The 23,824-nt window shown below is 40.7% G+C and overlaps 1 protein-coding gene across 1 annotated transcript; it reads right to left on the minus strand.

The window, feature by feature from the left end:
* Nucleotides 1-267: 267 nt before the first annotated feature.
* On the minus strand, nt 268-22,394 carry LOC115003584 (dihydropyrimidinase-related protein 5-like). Its single transcript, XM_029425435.1, has 14 exons — nt 22,292-22,394; nt 14,467-14,581; nt 12,688-12,837; nt 7,678-7,836; nt 6,433-6,612; nt 5,643-5,711; nt 5,437-5,481; nt 5,269-5,344; nt 5,027-5,183; nt 4,773-4,914; nt 4,374-4,516; nt 4,060-4,267; nt 3,023-3,200; nt 268-2,648 (listed from the first exon to the last, which is right to left on the minus strand). Exons 2-14 carry the CDS (start codon nt 14,563-14,565, stop codon nt 2,563-2,565), a joined length of 1,692 nt encoding a protein of 563 aa, XP_029281295.1. The 5' UTR covers nt 14,566-14,581; nt 22,292-22,394; the 3' UTR covers nt 268-2,562.
* Nucleotides 22,395-23,824: the final 1,430 nt, after the last annotated feature.

Below are 23,824 nucleotides of genomic sequence, written 5' to 3' on the forward strand. Positions count from 1 at the left end.
AGCGGCCATGATGGAGAAAAGGTACGACTGAGGCCCATGTTTGGTGATTAACCTGAGCTGTAGTGGTGGAAGAAGTACTCAAATCCTTTACTTAAGTAGAATTGGAATATTAGTACTTAATACTTAATCTTATAGTGATATAGTATATATAATATATAGTAATCAATTACTGAATTAATTATTTGCTGAATTATATTATTTTATTTTATTATTTTTTATTATCACAAATCTTTTGAATCGTTCTAGAAACAAGGTGACACAAAGGAATCAAGATGTTATTTTTATCTCTTTATTTGTGTGGTAAGAAACAAGCAGCCACTTACAGATTCAACAGTTTCACTGTCCGACACAACAAGAATCTACAAACACTCACAGCCACCGACCAGTCACAGTGCCTTCAAAACAACAAAACCATCCAACAGTAAAATAAGGTCGTTGTAGGTAATAGTAAAAAAACAGCACCAGTTGTGAGCTTGTGGAGAGATTTCGCTCATCTGTCTCCACGTGGTGCTCTTCATGCATGGGTGTGGGTGTCGCACGGGTGATTCACATTGGCACATTTATTCTTTCAACTAAAAAACAAAACAAAAAAAACATCCTAAGTATATAGTTCACAGACAAGAAGATGTGATCATGTATAAATATAATACTGATAGGCAGGAATGAGACATCATCAGCAGGTGAGAGGATCAGACTGTGCAGCTCAATCTTCCTGCTCTAATAACAATAAATCCCTTTTTACTTTCCTACAAACAGGAACTTTACTTTCTCCAGCCCTCGAGATGCTACTGAAACTCAACAACATAACATCATTTCTTGCAGTTACTTTCGGGTCCCTCTATGCGAAATCTGGGGCCTCATTTATCAGTTGTGCGTACGCACAATTTTGTACGTAAATTGTGTGTAAACGCTTATTTCCGACGCAGAGAATCAGATTAATCAGATTCTTCTTGTGCTTTATGATCTTCAAACATTTGAAACTGATAATGTTAACGGGTGTGTGTAACAAGCCCCTAGTGGCAGACACACACAGTCTACCATTGGACAATATATTCAAAGGATTACCCAATCTTTTAGGGTGATTTTAATTTAAATTGAACAATGTCGTTGCTCTTAAATGAAACACATTTGTGTCATATATATTTTTGCTGAATCTAATTTAGCAGTATATCAACCTTAGTCTCTCAAGTCAAGCATTTACTCTCCTTCTAACTCTGTTTTGGTCTCCACCAGCTCTTTAGCTGCTAAATGTTCCATTTTCTTCTCTGGCTAGTTGCTAACGTTTGTCTGTCTGTCGTTGGGGGCTGGGGGGGGCAGCGTACGATGAGTTTATCAGAACGTTATTGCTGGAAACAGAGCGACGAGAGTAAACCAAAACTGTAAAGCTGTGGGCTGTAAAAGCAAAACAATGAGCGGAAAGACACAGTAGAGCTGTTATTGAGGATATATCACCTTTTCTTTATGTAAACAAGCCTGTTCATGCCGATTCTAACTGAATGAAATCTTACTTATCGTCTATGGACAATCTATTACACACAGTTTTACAATTGTTTTATGCACATTCTGCTAATTGAGGCCCCTGGTGTTTTCTGCGTCTTTCATTCAGAAAGGCACTGCGTTTAACTTTATTGATTTAAATTATGTCAAGGATTATTTTTATGTTCTGTTATCAGCAGCAAAGCAACAGAAAGCTTTTCCTTCATGATATCCCCACTAAATCTTCCTTTAAGAAACGGACTTCTCTTCTAGCACTTTGCAAAGTCTATAGAAACGTTCCGTGACAGAAATGACTTCTGTGACTCAGTCCGTATAGACCTGCTGCGTTACAGGTGAGGCAGGATGTTTCTGGGACATGTGAGCGTTGTCTCAGTCAGAGGCAGTGAAGATAAACGGATGGATATTTAGATAGTGTAGCTGTCAAATCACACAGTGTTTTTGAAGCATTTGGATTTCATCACCACACAGCACAGTTCACCCATGGAAATAAAAACAGTGTGAGAGGAACCCGCGGTGCAGCAGGAAGCCTGAGCACAGCGGGTGTTGAATCACAAACAGAATCCACACACGTCTTCATGTGAGCCTAAAGCTACGGTGCCTACAGTGTATTGAATGTGTGTGATAGATATTTCACTGAATCCAGTTTAATATTTTTAAATAATTCAATCGACATCAGTTCAAACCATCAAAAACTGTACTGGTTTTGATCTTTCACAGTTTGTTTAGTTCGCGTTTCTCCGCGGGATACGAGCAGGGTGATAATGAGCAGACTTTGTCAATGTTGGTATGATCAGCTTGAATTTTGCAAAACAATTTTAATTCATAGATAGCCCTTCACTCTTGTGTAATTATTCAGGTCAGTCACTCCAATTATGACACAAATTAGATTTGTAAAAGTCACTTTGGCAGATCGTCAGTTAGGTCTTCACCAATCAGACGCGTGCTTCAATTTATTTTTCATCTCTTAACTTTAATCCTGTGATTGAAAATCAGTGCAGTTTTCCTGGTTGCGCAGAATAATACGAAACAAGAAGACTCGGACGGGTGAAGCTCCGGCTGCAGCGTTTACCAGATACCACTGGAGCGGCCGCCGGGGGGAGCCAGGATCCGGGCGGAGGACCTCTTCGGGATGTGGTCATCGACCTGAGACCCTGAGAGGAAAAATATTACATTATTAATAAAACATTATTTTATTGAACTGAACACAAAAGGCACTGATAAAAAACTAATGAGAATTTCCTCAAATAATCGTTTGGTCTATAAAATGTCTGAAAAAAGTGAAAAATGTCCATTCCAGTTTCTCAAAGTCCGAGGCGAAGTCTTTAAATGTCTTTATTTGTCTAAAGATATTCACTTTAATAAGATACAAAACCTCTATATTTGAGAGTCTGAAAACAGCATTTTTTAATGAAACTTTAACTCTTTCAACTAATTAAAAAAAGTCCCTGAGTGCGACATTGTAGTCTTTCATCGCGATATATTGTGCAGCCCTAACCACAACGTTATGATCTTTATTCTAGCCTACCGGAGAGGCTAAATGAGGACTCGTGGAGGTCTCGGACTCCCTGGTGCGCGCGAGGACAGCCTTTGTTGGACGCATCTCCGTCTATGGGGCCCAAACCGAGCTCCTTCTTCAGAGTGTTTGCTACCATGGCCACATCACCAGAGTAGGGATCCCTGTCAACCCCTTTATAACCCTGAGTCTGAAACAGAGAGGGAGGAGGTGGAAGGTTAAGAGTAAGTACAGCACACACACACACACACACACACACACACACACACACACACACACACACACAGACACACACACACACACTCCTCATCAAAAGTCAAACTCTAATCTTAAGGAGCGTCCTCAAGAGTAGAACAAAGCTCAAAGTGTTTGGCTTTTACAGATTCTGACTGCAAAAAATACCTATTTTTAAAAAGTAGCAGAGCAGTTTAAGATGACCCAGATATTCTGTCTGCATGCTCCCAAATGTGTCGCATTTCTCTTGTGAGATATCCGCTAGGTACTTAAACACAGCCATCTTACAGTGAGCAACATTTTAAAATCTTTTTTCACTGTTATAAACGGTGATAGATTATTTATAAATAACCAGCCTTAAGTATAAAAACATGTAAATCTGTAATTCGGTGATTATTAAATAACTTGACATATACTGTATGAAATGCAGAAAGCATAGAAAACTAATTCCCATAAATGATCAATATCATCAGAGTAAACTAAAAGAGAACAGAAACCCTGCAGAGGTTGGGTGGAGGAGGGCAGCAGCAGCAGCAGCAGCAGCAGCAGCAGCAGCAGCAGCAGCAGCAGCAGCAGCAGCAGCAGCAGCAGAAAGACTGTGTCAGCGCACAGCGAGAGCAGGAGCATTAAATCCTTTATAAAGACTGTCAAACCAGTGCAGTTAGACTCAGTATGATGGGTGTGTTAGCAGGTTGGCATTCAGCTGACGCAGCAAAGCACAGCACGAGTCCTGCTGCCGCAACTACATAACTTTTTGAGAAACATCAGGAACATATTTTGATTCGAGTGATCAGAATGAATGAAAGTGAACACACCTTTTCTCTCTGCACCATCTTCTTGTAGAGGTAGTCCGGGAAGGTGCGCTGAGGGTAGAACTTTCCGGATCCCTCGGCACACATGAACACACCGTTCTCACACACCAAACGTCCTCGGCTGATGGTGACCAAGGGAACGCCGTGGCAGCGCAACCCCTCGTACATGTTGAAGTCTCCGCCCTGCACCTGAGTGCTCACAGAGAGCGTCCTGCGCAGACACAACAGCCAATAATACCAAGTGTGTTTGTTCCGCACTAAATCAAACAATAACAACGAGTAATGTTTGTCTTCATGTTGTAAATATAACTGCGTACCTCGTCGCATCCGGGTCCCAGACCACCAGGTCAGCGTCAGCCCCGGGGATGATACGACCCTTGCGTGGGTAAAGGTTGTAGATCTTTGCGGCGTTAGAGCTCGTCACTGCCACAAAACGATTCTCATCCATTTTTCCTGTAACCTGCAGGCATTGAAAACATGTGAGGAAAAATACAATTAATGGTAATAATCTGTGGTTTCTAGTTAGTGTCAGAGGATTCTTTGGACTTTAATCCTTCAGGTTATTATTAGCCAGTGCAAATAAAAATACAAATGGACACTGAATGGACACGGACACACTGGCAGCTAATCACTGAAAGCTTTTGACACAGGACTAAGACTAAATAAAAAAGTAGCTGACACAATGGACATCAGCTTGTGTGTATGTGTGTACGTACCACTCCCCTCTCCCAGATGACACTCATCCTGTCCTGGACTCCAGCCATTCCATGAGGGATCTTTGTGAAGTCCTCCTTCCCCAAAGCTCTCTGCTTGATGCTGAATGGACGGTGCTCTGATGCCACCACACTCAGAGAGTCACTGGAAACAGGATATGCATGTTAACTGTCTAAATTATTCCCAATCATAGACCCTGTATGATAAAAGATCTTTGATGTCAGTGCTGTATTTGATGTCTGTACTGAGCACATACTTGCCCAGCAGGCCCATGAGGTAGCTGGGTGTGTTGGGGTCGATACGGAGAGGAGGGACGATGACGTGGGCGGCAGCATGAGCCCAGTCCTGGTGGTAATATTGCATCCCGTTCAGCACCGCGTGAGCTACTGTGGTCTCTGCGTGGACCACCTTACCTGCGGAAAGAAAAGCAAAGAGGTTTTTAACAAGAATATCATCTTATATCATCTTTATCTTCATCACCACTGTCATCTCTCTCACCTTGCATCTTAGCAGCAGCAATCATGTCTCCAGCAGACATGCTGGACACATTCACCAGGTAGATCGGGCAGTGAGCCTGCAAACACAAGCACATTCATTCATTCATTAATGACATACAGACAGCTGCGCACTGACAGGACATTAAAATCTGGTTTTGCGTCTGTTTACCCTGTTGGCGATGGTGATAGCTCTGTGAGTAGCCTCAGACTCCAGCTGTAGAAAATAAGGCAGAGATTTTAATAAGTAGTCCTTTGACATTTATATTCAAATGTTTAAATGTGTAAAAGAGTAAAAAAACAAACTTTTTAATATAATTTAAATATATAAATATAAAAAAACTGGGTGATAAGAAATAACCACAGATGTGAATTTACCTCCTCTGGTCGACTGATCTCAATACCCTCCGGTCCACTGATGCCCAGATCCAGAGCCTCTTTGGCACCCTAACAACACACACACACACACACACACACACACACACACACACACACACACACACACACACACACACACACACACACACACAGTTCAACATAACTTGAATAAATGATGTAATTGTCTCTTCAATGTAAATAAAACAACAACACATGCAGATGAATAAAGAGTCAGAAATGTTACTAATTTCATATTCAGCAATTAATCACCATCACTAGATCTTTCTTTCTTTCAGAGAACTATAACTGACGGCATAAACCAAAAATGTTGTAACTTCTCTTTCATGGAAAGTTTAAATTCACTTGTATATTCATAATAAAACATTGATTTCATTAACTTCAATACATTTTCTCAAAAACTGCATGTTACAGGACCTTCTTCTTGTCACAACCTTGTTTTGTAGGTTGTTCCTCAAAGGCTTATTTTGGACTTGCAGGTGTTCCAAACAGCAAGCGTTTTGTCTTCTTCACTCACGCTGAAGAACTACCACACCCACAACATAATGTGTCTGTGTCGCTGTGTGCGCGGACTTAAACCATCAAGCGACACGTGTGTAAATTTGACCGGCAGAAAATGGAATATATATGACACTGATCGTCCTGTCACTAGTCACAGCTGTTCAGCTGACAACCGGCGGTCTTTCGATCGGTGTATCTTTCACTGTGCTGACCATCTCTTATTAAAAGGAAAACATGGAGAAATATGCATTTGTGGTTATTTGATGTGCACCTCTGCCACGAGCTCTCCGTTCTCAGCGTGGACGCGAGCGATGCCCCCGATGTCCTTACAGGTCTGCAGCGTCTGGTAGAGCTCTGAGTCCCTCAGCATCATCATATCTTTGTAGGCCATGTACATCTGGAAAGAGTTCACCCCATGCTCCCTCACCAGGGTCTCCATCTCACTACGCACCTGGCCACAGGACAAAGTTCAGGGGTCAAGAACAAAGTTTGGTTTGCAGCAGCGAAGAGCATCAGCCAGTGTGAATGTGGGCGCAGAGCTGTGTGTTAGTGTGTGTGTGTTAGTGTGTGTGTGTGTATTTTATGGGCCGTGAAATGAGCTTGCAGAGCAGTCAGAGTGAGATCACATTGCATTCAAATTGGTGAACATCAGAAGTCCCACAGAGACATTCACCGCATATAAAAATCTATATGATTCACTCAAAATGCAGTAAACAGAAACCATATGGTGTTTAGCAGATAGAGTACTGCAATCAAAGGGGTCATAAAATCTAATAAAGGAGAATGTATACAACGGTATATTCAAAATGTATTTGCATATCCTTTTAATCCTGAACATGTGTACAATGCTTTGACACTGCATGTCATTATGGTCATGCCAATAAAGCTATTTGAATTTGAATACTTTATGACATTGACTATATGAAAGAAGTGCTTATTTTCCTTCATTTAAAAAGCCAAGATGTCATATAGCAATTAAAACTAGAGAAATTCAGGTGTATTGACCATTATTATATTTTGGTTAAGACATATGAGTGGGCTCTGGGGATTTGGGGAGGGCATTTAAAATATTTCCTAATGTTTAATACACCAATTGATGAGTTAATAAAGAAATAACTACCAGGTCAATTGACAAGGCCATCATGGTATTACAAGGATATCATTAACAGCTAGATTTTCTGGTGTTAAACATTTGACTAAATATAATAAGATGTGGCACATGCACAAAGTCAGCAGATGATGCAGCACAGACATTAAAGCCAAAGGCTCAATGAGGCACAGTTGACTCATACAATGTGCCTAACGTGCCCAGTGAGCATGTGCGTTAACCTACATCCAGTAAGGTTTAATCTAGGTCATTACACATTTCATCCAGACACAAAAATGCTTTGGCTGCTTTCTAATTTATTCAGCGAGGATAAAAGTTTGAGGAGCAAAACAGCAAATAATGACATCTGTTTATAAAAGATAAAGATATAAATGTTTCTCACATGTTGAACCTTTCTTTGGGTCTTACCTTCGGTCCCCACCAAGTCACCCCGACGTGCAGAGCGTAGTCGCAGCACGCCTTGGCGTCCGCCAGAGCTCGGCAATTCTCGTAGGCTTCCACCAGAGAGCAGTGTTGTTCAGGCAGGGCCAGAGCCATCACCATGGTGGTGCCACCCATCAGAGCCGCCTGGATGAGGTGAGGGGGGGGGGAGAGGTGAGGAAGGAAGGAAGGAAGGAGGAGACAGAAAACGGGAGGCAGAGGAAGAGAATTGAGAGATTGATTAGAGGCGAGGACAATGATTCCACTGTGAAGCACACAGACACTGTTTGTCCGGTGACAATGAGTCATAGTCCTTCCTTATGAACTCATCATCATAAAGTCTACTTGTTACTAGTTGTGTAAATTGATTCAAACAAAGATGATGCACAAAGGCTGACTTAATCTGATTTACAAAACATTATATTTAGTTTGTAGCATTAATTTTCTTTCTTCTATTGTGTGTATAAGTTATTTGAAGTATGTGTTGTGTATATATGTGACTGGAAGATGTCTTGTCATGTTGATGTTTGACGTATAGCAGTGTCTTGCAATCCTAAAATCTTTTATTTTTCTGAATCTGGTGCCTGTTTTTCCACAACAACTCCAAGACAGCAGCAAATTGGAGAAGACAAATATGAAAGATGAAAATGAGAAGAAGAGGAGAAGACACTGAAAAGATGAGAGGAAGGATGGAGGACTGATGAAGAGAAGTGAGTGATCTGCAGTGACTCATCTCGGTCGGTCGAATGGTAAATGCACTTTCGTGTAGCCATGACAACAGATACTGCTCAGCCATGCCTGTCGCATGTGCCCACCCTCTTCTTCCTCCTCCTCCTCTTCCTCATTTTCCTTATACTCCTTTCTCCATCAAAAATTCACAGTCACTCTTTCAATATCCTCTAACAGAGTCTGACAGGGATATTGTTCTGAGGAGTGATGGGGAAACAGATATGAACAGAGAGAGTCCCTGCAGACTTTCTTCAATTCATTTACAGCTCGTATAAAAAAGAAGCAGAAAAGATGTTCACAAACACAATTCAGTTATTACGTCTGTGTCGCTTCTAAAACATAGCCTGAATGAAATGTTACTAAATTTGAACACAACCCTGGTTTAATGTCTCTGCATGTAGACGTTTTCGCCACACTCCAGACAGAGGCGGGGTCATCCGCTTTTGAGTGACAGTTCCAACAGCCAACGAGCTATCAGGTTCGCGCCATTACCATAGTAACCAGTCCGAATCATCTGCAGCGTCAGCATCGATGGTCTCTGCACATGTGTGTGCATTAAGATTGTCATTGATCACTGTCAGTGTGTGTGCATGTGTGTGTGTGTGTGTGTGTGTGTGTGTGTGTGTGTGTGGGTGTGTGACACATTTAGGGATTGTGGGATTTATTCTGCACGCCCTTAATTAAGATTTACTGCCTGTACACTTCTCAAGAGGGATAGTATGAGCAGAAGAAGGGAACAAAGAGCGTGAGAGAAGAGGTAAAGGGAGAAAAGATGAAGTCATACAGTGTATGTAGAGTATACTGAACATTACAATCGTTCACTTACACTTATCGTGTGTGAGGCTTGCAGAGGCCAGCACCAGACTTTTTTCTGCCAAACTGGAATAAAGAAACTGTCAGCTGGATGAAATGTCTTTCATCCGGTCCTGTTTTTCCTCTTTTAAGGGTGCTTCCAAATTTAGACTGTCCTACATTTCAAATCTGCTGAAGGGATTAAAGAAATACCAAATCGTATGATCAGTCAGTTTGTTCTGATGAAACTGTTTGTAACTCGTGTTGCTGAGCAGAATAAGCCATCATCCGACAGACACGGTGTAGAAACCTAGAGGAGACTTCTCGCATGCAGCTCATGCACCAAAATGCAATTTTTTATTCTAGTCAAGAAAAACATCCCCAAAATACTAAATCAGGCCAAATGACTGACTGAATTTGACTTTATTGAGTACTTATATAGGCTGCCTGTTTCTATTTGACTTTAACTTCTGTTTTGTTTGTTATTTTAATTTGAAATGAAAGCATTTATTTTGTTATCTTGTGATACTACACCATCATATCATCGACATGGTTTATATCTAACAGCTTCCTTGTGAAGCCACAGTAAACCCGACATACTGTTCTCCCTCTTCCCTTAAACATGTATCTGATCTTTGACAGCGCAGCTTAAGTGGATGGTGACACATAAACCCAATATAGTGTTTTATCATAAACCCCCCAGTCTATTAAATACCCCCCGACGCCTACTGTGAAGATAATCCGCTGAAAAGAAAGTAAAAAAGACAGACAGAGGGGGTGAGACATGGCTGATCTGAGAGGATGAGATGATCTTTGTATGTTGGAATCTGGGAGAGACTATCAGTGTCAGACAGATTACCAGCTCTGTGATCAGCCTCTATCAGCACCTCTCATACCTCACATTACAGCTGAACACCTCCTCCTCCTCCTCCTCCTCCTCCACCACCTCCCTCTGCCTCTCCTGCCTGCAGAAGCATTACAATTATATCTGCAGTGCATGCTGGGAGAGATACAGAGCTGGTCTGCCATTTTAGTTAAATATTCTTCCTTGATGAGCAAATCTGATCCGGTCGCAATTTAAAGACTGAGTCACACTTCAGTACAGTGTAAGTAAAGTATATGGTATACCGTTAGTACAAATGTTACTGTACTTTCGTGGAGTGTTTATGTTTTATGTTGGATTTTAAATGGTTTCAACAACCAGGTTTCTAATTTAAATGCTATTACAACAAAATACAAATGCAATAGAGGGTTTTCAGGTAATGAACAGTGACATGATATCATCTGGGAGAAGCTGCTGTTAGTCGTGGATATTACTTATACGTTTGCTTTGTTGAGTTAGTTGAGTTAGATAGTTGTCTTACTATCTGTCTGGCTAGTTAACGAAAACTGAAAAGCAGCAGAGTTTAAAGTTGCATTCTAGTAGGTAATAACGTACCATTGAAAATAAATCCTACTTAAAACACTTGACTATTTTAGCTTGATTGTTAAAGAAAATAATAATTCCTTAAAAAATAATACTTTAGGTTAGGGTGCATAACACATGGGCCAAATGCACCCGTCGGCCGGATCATTTGCTGCATGTCATTCACCGACTCTCTTTCCCCACATGTCTCTCTACACCGACTGGGACAGCTTTTATATTGGATAAAACATCTACTTTTTTGTTTATGTGTATATTTGAGATCAGTAAATGTTAAGTGCACCTACACTATAACTCTGAATCTGAACGCACAGCCTCATTACAAGAAGAAACGCAATGCGCTAACTTTCTACACTGCATGTTCTCTACCGATCGCCCTCCTACTGCAAGTCAGTGTGAGTCTGCACAGGAGGGGAGCGGTGGGAGAGACAAGGGAGGGGGGGGGGGGGGGGTGAAGCAGAGGAAATAGTGGGGGGAGGAAAGAGAGGAGGATGGAAAGAAATCATGAGAGGGAGCACACTGTTACAAAATGGCAGGAGGGAGGGGAGAGGATGCGGAGAGAAATAGTTTTGGGGTCCATCACAATTGCACATGAGCCGTTACCACAGTAGCGCAGTCACCATAGAGACCACACAATACTGCCATGTTCATGCGTGCACACACACATTTGTTCCCTAAGAGCGGGTTAGTTGCCATGGCAGCAGGGTCAGTGGAGGAGGGGGGGGGGGTGAAGCTGGTAAATGAATGATTCAATCCCCCCAAATTCTTCTCACCCCACTTCAGATGGCATTCCATCAGACTCTGACCTCATTTCACTGAGATACAGCTCTGCAAAGTCCCTGCAGGTAAAATCTGGTGGAGCTGATGTTAATTCCACCGGAGTGTAGGGCTGGACAACTCAGGCTACTGTTTCAAATGTAAAACACACAACCGGCTAAGTCAGTAGCTTTGGCTTCTCCAGTAGCTAATGTAGACGCCTCATTCTGTTGAAGTGGGAGCAAGAATCCCCACCATCACATATTCAGAGGAGTAGAGATGCAGTTTCTCTACCTAGAACAAATAAAGTATACTCTATCTGACATATTGGAAGACAAACAATCCCAACTATAACATCAAGTAACTACCAGGTTTATAATTCATTATCTTTATGTAGGAAACAAAAGCAGTTTTGAATGTTCTTGTATGAAACTACCACCAATACAGGCCTGGAGTTTAATGTTTACTTTACCTAAAACATACATATCTGGGGACAATAATGATGATAGAGTTACATTTTCGCTCCACTTCGAACATGTTCATTACTATTCAGACACTCTTCATCCTCTGGGGACCTTCAGTGGTGCAATGATCATTTTGTAAATGTAATTAATTGTTAGACGTAGTTTAACAAGAAAAATCACATAAGAAGGAACGTTGGTCCTAAATGCACTATTGCTGTAATTGAATTATTTAAACATCGCCAAAATGAATTTATGTCAACGTGTTTTATCTTTATTCTGAGCTTACAATATGTAGCGACTGCCACACCTTCACGCACCGAGCTGACACCATTGAATTAAACCCCCCCAGTGACAAAAAACCCCAACAACAAACAGCCCACACACCCTCCAGCACGTACTACTGCAGGCAACAACTACACTCCCTCTTTTGAATGTATTAAAACATCCTCTCTGCTCTCAGAGGAAAACATGCAGAGCCATTGGAATATAAACGAATACGATTTAAAGACTGAACAGCTGTGTGTGTAAAAAGAGAACTCTTTGCATTCAACCAGAAACTTGTGACAGCTGTTTGCTTCCTAAAGGACCAGCATGAGAACACATGAGGTCATTAGTCGTGATGATTGTATGAAGCAGGGTGAAGATCTGCATGTAGACAAGACAGAGAGTGCGTGAGAGAGAAAGTATGCCTGTGTATGACAGCTGTCTCTGGTTTCTAAATGTGTTTAATCAGAGGCATGCTGACAAGCCCCGTCAGTGTGTGTGTGTGTGTGTGTGTGTGTGTGTGTGTGTGTGTGTGTGTGTGTGTGTGTGTGTGTGTGTGTGTGTGTGTACCTTGGTCCCACTGTAGAAGTCATCCTGAATGCTGGCGTTCATGAAAGTCTGTTCCAGATGCACGCTGGTGTCTATTCCGCCCGGCAACACCAGCTTTCCAGAGGCGTCAATCACCTTAGCCCCGCCTGGTATCATCAGTTCCTTTCCAACCTGCCACAGAGAGCACGAGCACACGAATTACACAACCTTATTAATACACCCTTAGTACCCATAATGTGCGTCTGAACCACAGAATGTGTAATGACTCTTAAGGACATTAGGTGTTTGGGTCAATGTGCATTAAGGTAGTCCATTAACTTGTGAACAGAGACTGAGTGGTTTTTTAAGAGGGTCAATCAAAGATGGGGATTTTATATGGAACATTATACCACAGCCACAGCGAGTGCTTGATTTTGATTAAATGTTCACTTACTATTTGCAATATCTCAACACTTAAATTGAGATTGTCATAAAGTTGGATACAGACATTAATGATTCCAGAGTCCTAATTACTTTGATGACTTTCCCTCTAGCGCCACCACAAGCTTACATGTGTGGCTGTGAGTGAAATGTCTTTTCATACTGAAGTACTGTAGATATCATTATAAGTAAATATTAATTATTGAATGAACTGTCATGAAATCTGGTACACGTATTTATCTCAGGATGAATTGTAATAACTTTGCAGATCCCTTAACACGCTCACATTGACAACATGGCTCATATGCTGATGTTAAGCAAGTATAATGTTTATTATGTTCACCATCTTAGTTTAGCTTGTTAACATTTGCTCCAAACTAAACGTGTGGCTGAATGTCATTAGTTCTGCAGGTCATAAACATATCGGACAAATACAATTTTTATGTTGGTAATAGATGAAAGTTAACATTTAGCTTTTAGCTTAAAGCACCACGGTGCTGAAGCACAGCCTCACAGAGCTGCTAACAAGGCGGGACCAGCTTTCTAAATTCAATTTTGGAGTAGCATGGAGCTGGAAGGTAAACACACTCTGCTTTGTATTGGAGTGTTCTTCACCTCAGACATTTTATTTCTTATATTTGCGCATCCTTTGGTATATTATCACCTCCATGATGCCTTGGAAAGGAATAATAATACTGGCAAATCAGAATAGACAACCTAGCATGTCTGTGTATATTCTTAGGTTCTTCCAATACTGCCCGTATCTTATGCATCATTAAAGGGCTGTTTATCTGAGCATTAATGATCATATTCAAAAACGTCTTCAAAATATTCTTTAAAAAACAAATTCAGCTCCAGTATCATTTAAAACTGAAGAAACATTTAATGTCACATATGGACCCTGACTTGGTAACAGGATGGCGACACTGACACGACCCTCTGAGCAAATGCTAAAAATCAATGGAGTGTTTTAGTAGATGTACAGCTGAGCTTTCCATGTTTCTAGGTCAAATGCATCCTCTTCATATAAAACGATGCTTATTTCCATGACAACATTCTGTGAGCTAATTATAGCGTTTACGATCATCAAGCACTCATTCTCCTCATACTGGATTATTGTGAAATGAGTCACACTAACAGCTGTGGATACACTGGACAGAGAGTGTGTAGGTCAAAGCGTGTGTGTGTGTGTGTGTGTGTGTGTGTGTGTGTGTGTGTGTGTGTGTGTGTGTGTGTGTGTGTGTGTGTGTGTGTGTGTGTGTGTGTGTGTGTGTGTGCGCGCAAGAATGACAGAAATCTTTAAGACAAAATACAGGATTTAGTATATTTTAATGTGTGGACTTCAGTAAAATGGTGCGTGTGTATGTAAATTAAGTCTACCTGCTGAATGATGCCGTTCTCAATGAAGACATCTGCTTCCTGGGTGAAGTCATCGTTGACCACCTTCCCTCCCTTGATGAGGATACGCATCGACCCCATGTTGGCAGTTTTAATCCTACCAGAGGAACAAAAAAAAGTAGTTCAAATCAATATTACATTACAAAGGTGCAGATGACCATAATGTGGACACTGCAGAGTTCTGTACAAGCAGAGAATAACCAAGAACACGCTGCTGCATGACTCATTTGTCATGTTTGAGTGGCAGTCTGGAAATCACTCATTTTTTCAGCTCTAACCACGCCTTCAACAAGGCTGTCCAAGGCTTGCTGTGCACAAATGCATTTCACCACAAAGAAAATATTTTCTTCCTCACGCACACTCCTTCATTCCCAGTCCTGACTCTCCTGACCAGCAACAGAGTCGCCCATTGTGCACCCAGGGAGATTGAGCCTTATGAAACAGGCATAGGTTGAGTGGAGACATATCACGATTACTTAGCCGACAAAAGCAGTTCTAGTCACGATAAAGAAACAAAATGATTTGAAAAGTAGAAATCTCTCTGTGAAACAGAACACAAAACAGTCCTGAGCGAGAGGGAAAGAGGAGAAATGTGTTTGTGCTCTACGATGATGAATTTGGAAACAGCAATACAAATAAAATCTTCTGAAAAAGCAAGTAAGTAGAGCGAAAGTGAGAAGCTATTTGTATTCTGTATTTAATTTGTTTAACATAACAATGTAATATTGTTGTGAAGAACCTCAACTACACAAACATGGCCTTGCACCTCTCTAGTCAGTTGCAGGAAGCACGCCTTTCTAAGGATCCTTTTCATAGTCTTACTAACGACAACAAAACTAAAGCCGCTGCCAACGAGAATGAATGCAAAATGTTCCTGTTGTGAGAAGGAAAGCTCGAGTCTCATAGTGGCTTGTGGCAGTGAATGGGATTGTGTGTTTTTGAAAGTTATATGGGTAAAGAAAAAGCTTTCCCTGCACAAGAGGACAATCATCCAGTATTAGACCAATCTTGTACTTTCTGCTGTTACAGTTTCTGTCTTTCTGTCTCTGAAAACAGAAAACTTCAGCTAGAAAATGCTTCAGCTGTGTCTATGAAATATTAAATGGGGAGCAGAGGATCTATAATTTACAAATCTATTACAGTATCTGCGGGAATATAACAGATTCTCAGAGTTCTGCACCGACTGATGGAAAGTAGAGGCTTTTTAAATGCTTACTTACCAGCTTTATACAATGCATGTTACAGCCCTTTGTTCTATAAATATACAAAGCAAGTTGAATGTTAATGGTCCTACAGGGATTCTGGTTAAAAACCTGGATCTAATTAACCTAATTTCAGCCATTTCTTTATGATGCACAATAAGCACTTTTCAAAATGAATGCCCGGTGGTGTTTGTGATCTTGCCCCCTGCCCCCTCCTTTACAAAAGATAATGATAACTTCTGGCGATGGTAATTTCAGGTTGTATTACAGGACATATCACACTCAGGAAATGTTTAGAGCCCTTTGTTTAATTTTGAACAGGTTAACATAGCAGTAAAGCTGAGTCTTGTGAACCTCAATGAAATAAAGACATTTTTCTTGCAAGGATAAGAGTAAAATACTGTATGTGTCTAAATTCACATTTTTCCTATTTTTTTGCGCGTGTTTTTATGACAATCTATAAAGTATATTGTACATAAAAAGTGTATTGTTGCCACATTAACAACTATTGGTCCCTATGTGATACATGTATATGATTATTGGGGAAAAAGCAGAGTGAGCAAGTCTAATGGGATCAACAAACTGAGCTTCCTCTACAAACATCCCTCTGTATGCATGTGTGTATTCTGCATGGATGGCTGTATGCAATGTGTTTGATGGCAGGACACAATGGCCTCCCAGTCACACAGAATCAAACTCAAAGAGATGGAGGAGAATAGAGAGAGAGGAGACAGAGGAGGGGAAGAAAGAGTGAACAGAATAATGAGGAGAGAAATTTGTACCCCAACCAGATGACACTGAAATGGGTCCAAAGAGTTGGAGGAAGGTTGGGCATGGTCTTCATAAGAGAATAAGAGCAGTTATCTATAAGAAAATATGCATTGAATAGCACAACTCTATTGCTTCAGCACCAAACATAAATCATTTGGCACCAGGTCAGACTCCAGTGGATCTCAGATAAGATTGAGGGGCGAAGAAGAGATGGAGAACTTAAAAGATAGAGGAAGAGTAATAAGGATGGACAGAAAGAGATGAGTCCAGTGATAAAGGAAGAGTAGAAGGAGATGATTGTGTAGAGATGAAAGATGAAGTGATTGTGGTGAACATGGTGGTGGTGATGGGGGGGGGGGGGGGGTATGCAGTATGGAAAGCAGTGCCCTAAAGGCCTGGCAGCCAGAATAAAAGATTGGTTTCCCAGGAGATGGGAACTGGAGTGCTTTCAGTGGAAAAGCCTACAGACACACACACACACACACACACACACACACACACACACACACACACACACACACACACACACATGCACATTGCATGTTAACGTGTGATGAAGCATACTAAAACACCAAGACTGTTGTCGTTATCAACCCAATGAGACGGATATTTAAAAAACACTTCAAATAAAATCTCAACTTTGTTTGACCTTCTGTCCATTAAGTGTAGCGCCCCCATCAGGCCAATCAGAGTAATGTAACAATTTCCCTTTTGTGTACATTAAAACAAGTTTTGTGATGTACTTTAAAATGTTTTTCTTAACTCATAACTCTTTCTTAGCTTCTGTGGGTTGTATAAAAGACTAAACAGTAATAATTAATAAACATTGATTATGTTTAAATGTCTGTACCTTTTCTCAACTGAGGTTTAAATGCTATGTAAATGCTATGTTATGACATTTGCTTGTTTATTATGTTGAATGTCCAAAGTACTTTATGTATTTAGAAATAAAATGAAATACTTCAGAAATGATTTAACATGGCTTAAGATTTAAGATGCAGTCGTTCTGCTTTCTAAAGCTGTAGAATACGAAACGTATTTAGATTTTTCTTCTACAAGCAGATTATTTTGAAAAATGACCCACATATGACTCTTTTGGATGTAGGTGATACTGATGCAGCTAGACCTGTATCACAGGTGCATAAAGTGAACCGCCACTGTCTACTAACGACCAAGTCACAACAAATCCAATAGGAACTGACACCGCAGTGGAAACACATATTAGTGGGGGCCACAGTTAAAGCAGGCCTGGTACAAACTCAAGGGACTGTTTTAAGTTCTGCTGACTTGTTAGCTTCTGATAATAAATTCTGCACCTGGCTGTTTCTCCCAGGTCTCTCTCATGCAATAAATGCAGCCAATTTGATTAAATTCAAGAACAATGCTTTTGATGATACTTATCAATCAGTTACATTTATTGTTCTGCTGTTTTTGTTTGGTCATGTTGAAAATGTCACCACATTAGTTTATAATTTCTCATGTGAGCAAAGGTTTTCAAGAGAAAAGCAGTCAGTAGGAGAGAAAGTTAAATAGTGATTTTGAGAGGGAGTGAGACGTCGACATGATATCCTCTATTACTGATATTTAAAGGCTGAAGCTGCTGTTGTCACTATTCTTTTTCCGGTCAGCTCCTGTCACTGTGAGAACTGTAAGCCAAAGAAAAGTCAAGTCAACTTATATAATTGACATTCTGGACAGTGACACCTTTAATACTCACAAACACACACAGTAAGCCCTCCAGCTGCTCAAAGGAAGGGAGCTTAACAATCAGGGTTGCATGTCCTCTAGGGGCATCTGTGGACGACTAAAGTATAAAAGCTTTACATTTTGGTGTGTTGGTTCTAATCAGTACTTATCATGGGGGGCTGTGGCTCAGGAGGTAGAGTGGTCGTCCACTGGTCGGATGGTCAGTGGTTCCAACCCCTGCAGTCATTATGTCAAAGTGTCCTTGGGCAAGAATTCCTCCCGATGGTGTGTGAGTGTTTCTTGTTACTGACGAGCTGATGTGCACCTTGTATGATAGCCTCTGACTCTGTATGAATGTGTGTGAATGGGTTGGGACATGTGTTGTAAAGTGCTTTAAATGATGGCAATAACCAAACGGTATGTTCCAACAGCGCATGCCTCTTAATGTGAACGCTGCCTGAAACAGCCGACTTTGACATCTGTCGTGTTTGAACTCCAAACACCACCCTGCTGAAAAGCTTTCTGCTGTGTCATAGTAAGTATGATGGACGGACAGAGAGCCAGACACACACAGACAAACAGTAGCATTTCTCACTCACCCTGTGACCAGCTTCTTCAGCACACACACACACACATTATGATCACACTTGCACACACCGAGACACACCCTGAATTCTCTCCATGCTCCAGTGTTTTTAATGTGGGTGTTAATTAATAATGAACGAGGAGCAGCAGGCAGAAAGTCACATTGACAAAATGTCACACATGTTTTCATAACAACATGGATGGTCATACCAGACACAAAGCTTCCTAGGAAAAATGGTCTTTCAGGTATGAGATGTTTCTGCATCATGTACAATTATTTTATTGTGGAATCAAACTATCTCTGAAGTGTTACTGTCAATAATAAAAGCTAAAATGAAACAGAATTAAACAGAACTAAAGTAAAAAAACCTGAACAGTAAATCTTTAAATGTGACTTAGTAGCTGCTGACATCCTCAGACGTCTGTTTCTGAGTGCAGGCTACATGTGTGGCATGAAAATGTGTGTGTGTGTGTGTGTGTGTGTGTGTGTGTGTGTGTGTGTGTGTGTGTGTGTGTGTTGATGCATGTTGTAAGTGAGTAGAAAGGAGTAGACAGCTGCTTGATCTGGAGAGTAATCGCCACAGGGAGGGACGGTGGACAGTGTGTGTTTGCAAGTGTGCAAGAGTCAACATGTGTGTGTGTGTGTGTCATTACCTTTCATATGTGTGAGCCTGTGTACGTCATGTGTGAGCTGGTGTGTGTGAACATTAGAGCTATTTTAAAATCCAGGACAAACGTGAATCAGACACCTTCACAACTAATTGGAGATAAGAATAGACATCAGGCACACAGGAGGATGAGGTTTTAAGAGTTGTAGGTGCTACTGGAGGTTTATGGATGAATAAGCCATTAGTCAATCACATACACACAGATAAACAGATAATAACAACAGCGGTCGCATAACTAACTAGGCCAACAGTCAGAGGATTAGGGCTGTCTCTCTCTCTCTCTCTACCTAGTCTACATGAACTCTTCTTTCGCACTGCTATTTTATAGTATTGTGAAAGATAGGCAGGTCTATAATTTATTTATTTATCCATCTTTGTCTTTTCTCACTGTCTCTGGCAAACTGAAAGAGTTATCAGAGAAGAACTTCCGTCTGACCTTTGACCTGTGCCACAAACACGCCCAATATCTACTTAAGAACAAACCGATTTGTTATTACTATTATTATTATAATTATTATTATTATTATAATTATTATTATTATTATTATTATTATTATTATTATTATTATTATTATTATTATTATTAAAGGGGCAGTGTGTAACGCCTAGCCACATGCTCCAAAGAAATAGGCGGCAGTATTTCACCTCTACTACTTGGGCCATACAATCTAAATATAAAGTCATCAGTTATATATATAAAATAAGCAACTACTAACTAACAGCAGGGCAAGAATACATAAAGTTAGGAGTCAAAGCGGGCTGGTGGCCTGCTGTCTCTAACCTGTGTAACGGCAGCAACAGAGAGTTTGCTGAGAAACGGGGAGTAGGGGCAGTCCCCCAGGAGCCGACCGTGACCGACTGTGAGCTGGGGTTTACACTGGCTTGGGATTTGTAAATGGTAAATGGACTGCTTTTATATAGCGCTTTTCCAATCTTTCCAATCACTCAAAGCGCTTTACAACACATGTCACACACATTCATACAGAGTCAGAGGCGCATACACACTCGGAAGCAATTTGGGGTTCAGTATCTTGCCCAAGGACACTTCGACATGCTGACTGCATGGGCTGGGGATAAAACCACCAACCTTCCAACCGGTGGACAACCACTCTACCTCCTGAGCCACAGCCGCCCGTGTACAGGAACCTCCCCATGCTCTACTCCCAGCAAAGTAGTCTCCTAGTTTTGTGGAGCGAGAGTTTCCTGCCACTTTGGATTTAATCTAATAAACAAACTATCAAAACGTACAAGGACCCTGTACCTTCCATGTGACTGAAAAGCTCTCGGGGCAGCTCTACTTCTTTGTTCTTTGGGCTGAGGGCAGACTGGCGCTACAGTGACTCACTATCGCCTCCAGAAAGAAAAGTGGTATTACAAGACAGGACGAGCCGGAGCTAGCTGGTTAGCATGCTCATTTCAGTAGATATCTCTGCAACACAATGTATAGACGTCTTTGACATATCATCAACACTTCCACATTCTGTTGATAATGTCATTTTTTTTTTTTATGTTTTAAACTAAAATTCTGGCCATGTCATACACATTGCACATTCATGCTCCTCATAGGATGACCCATTTTGATTGGACATAACCCCAGTTTTTTCTAACACCAAAAAATATACACTAAACACATTTGCCTTCAGAGGTGGTATAACGACACGTATTACAAACCAGGTTTTTTTGGAGCTTACCCAGGCCTTAAGACTTATTGTGTGGGTTTGTGAGAATTTCTCTTGTCTTGTGTTTCATATTGCTGCACATTTGTGATGTGCATCCATAGTTATCTTAACATTTACAGACTAAAAGATAATACAGCTGAATAAATGCAACCCTAATGAAATACACAATGTGTTGGCAGACAGGTTACGTCATCTAGGATGCTGTCTAATATATTCAATTCATTGTGCTGCACTTAGGACCACTGGAGCCCCCTATTGCACCATTGAGGATTCTTAAACCAAATGATGTGAAGAGCTCAAAACCTTCTGATCTACAAAACCAGAGCAGGTCTGCACGCAAAAAAAAACACCTAAATACAAAAGAACATGAGGTAAAACAGGAGATCAAATCACCCGTCCAAATCACAAACAGTGACACACCCAGCAGCATTTCTCACTCACACTGTGACCAGCTTCTTCAGCAGACACACACACACACACACACACACACACACACACACACACCAGCAGGCTCGTTTGTCTACATGACGACTACAGACCCTCCTCATCATCACTACCACTGTGACTCAATATACTTGGTAGAAAAGAGAAAAACCTATAAACGAATATAAGACTTACATAACGGCCAACACACACACACACACACACACACACACACACACACACACACACACACACACACACACACACACACAGCCTTGATGCACTGATGGCACGCCAAATACACAAACACATACACCCACACACACACACACACACACACACACACTCAATCACATCTTACCCATAATTCATCGCCGAAAGGCACACGACGCCTACAACATACAACCAATCCTCATTCATTTTTCTAGTGATTTAGTGTCACGTAAAAAACACAATGTCATTTAAAATATCATTCAGTAAAGACAAAGCTCGCATTAATTAATGTCCATTCAAATGTAGAGGTAGAAATACATCACTGGGTGACTGAAAATGGCAATACAAGATACAACATTTTAGAAAATCTCTTGATAATAAGCCAACGTATTTCCAAGTAGAAAATGGTTATAACCGTTAAAACCCTGCGGTTATTAACGTTAGACGAGACATAATCAATCATTTTAACGGTCTAAATATGAACGTTGATAATTAATTCCTTCATTATTGTCAACCATTACTAGATTTAATAAAAGAAACCCTGACATGTTAATTTTATATATGTTTTATGGCGTCCTACCCTTTTTCTTCAGACTCACAGATCCTCCTCAGCGGGAGCTTCTCACCGTTGCCCAGCACCAGCCGAGTGTGCGAGGACAGCTGGCAGAGCGCGAGCCACAGATGCTTCGATGCTGACAGTACGGCAACAGCCAATCAGGAACCGCTCAAACATTAGCGACGGAAGAACTGACCAATAGGAGACGAGATGGGTGCTCTGCGCTGCTCAGTAGACAGGGGCGTTTCCCTGCCTCCAGAGACTCATGCTTCCTTCAAATGCTGCCGGACATACTGCGGTTAGTTGTTATATATTATTATACACCGTATATTGCGAACTATAAAGGTTCTTGTGGACTAAATCTCAGTGAAATATAGATACATGTAAATATAACATATAAAACATATAAATCATCTGGTGATCCCTCATAGTTATTTGAGGACCCTTTGACCCTTTCATTGTTTTATTTTATTGTCGTCTGTATGCCATTTGTTTTATTTTAACTTATGATTATAACATTTGCAAATAAACTAAACGTCTATGTAATAAATTGAAAATAATTGTGTTTTTGCCTGTTGGTTGAATTATATTAAAATATAATAGTTTAGAACAGCTACTAACATACCCTGTGGTGACATTATTTTGTCAACTATAAATATATAGTTTTGACCTCAAAAAGAACTGCATTACTTGAGTAATTATTTCTGTATCTTATAAGTAAGTGAAAAGTATTTTGTAAACTCCTGTGATACTGTCATACTTCCTATTTGGCATTAGAGGATAAATCAGTCATGTTTCCGTTGCCCAAGCTCTCTAAAAAGAGAATTTAAACCCCCCCAAAGTAAACATTACTTTTGATAGAATGTACAATGATTTACTCTGTAAGCTGCATGAAACAAATATTAAACTCAATAAATGATTACCAAAGAAATTAGATAAATATATCATCCAACACTAACCCTACATACATTTGTAGAAAATTATTAATTTCCCATATTTCATTTGCAAAGATGTAAACGGATGAAAACATCAATCAGTATACATCACTGATGGAAAACTAATTTTGTTCTGCTGCTGCATCTCATTTTATATTTCTGACCCCGAGCACTTGAATGCGGCACAAGAGCTTACAAGGAGCACTTGAAGGCAGCAATATGGGGCTGGACGACCCCAGTATGGAGACAGGGCCCTCCTTCTTGGCTGCATGGCTGACTGGTGCTGTGATGGGAATTAGTAGGTGTGAGCAGCGTGAATGGAGGATTGTTACAGGCGTTAACTGAAAAATCATTTACTACTTGTCTGTCTTTTACTGTCTGCAGATGAAAAATCTCAGCATTTCTGATTACCTACTGAATATTATTTGAGTATGAACATAGTAGCATATGATCAATAATATCAGCTTAAGGGGAACATGCAACAGGTAATTAGCAGTTGATGATGTAACTTCTTTAGCTATTGCTTATAGTATAGTGTGACAAAAACTTCAAGACCAATTTGGACTTAAAGGGATAGATATGTGGATGTTTGGCAGTTGGGTTGTTTGAGGTACTTATTCAC

This window comes from Cottoperca gobio, chromosome 24 (genome assembly GCF_900634415.1).
Source record: "Cottoperca gobio chromosome 24, fCotGob3.1, whole genome shotgun sequence".
In the NCBI taxonomy this organism is placed as follows: Eukaryota; Metazoa; Chordata; class Actinopteri; order Perciformes; family Bovichtidae; genus Cottoperca; species Cottoperca gobio.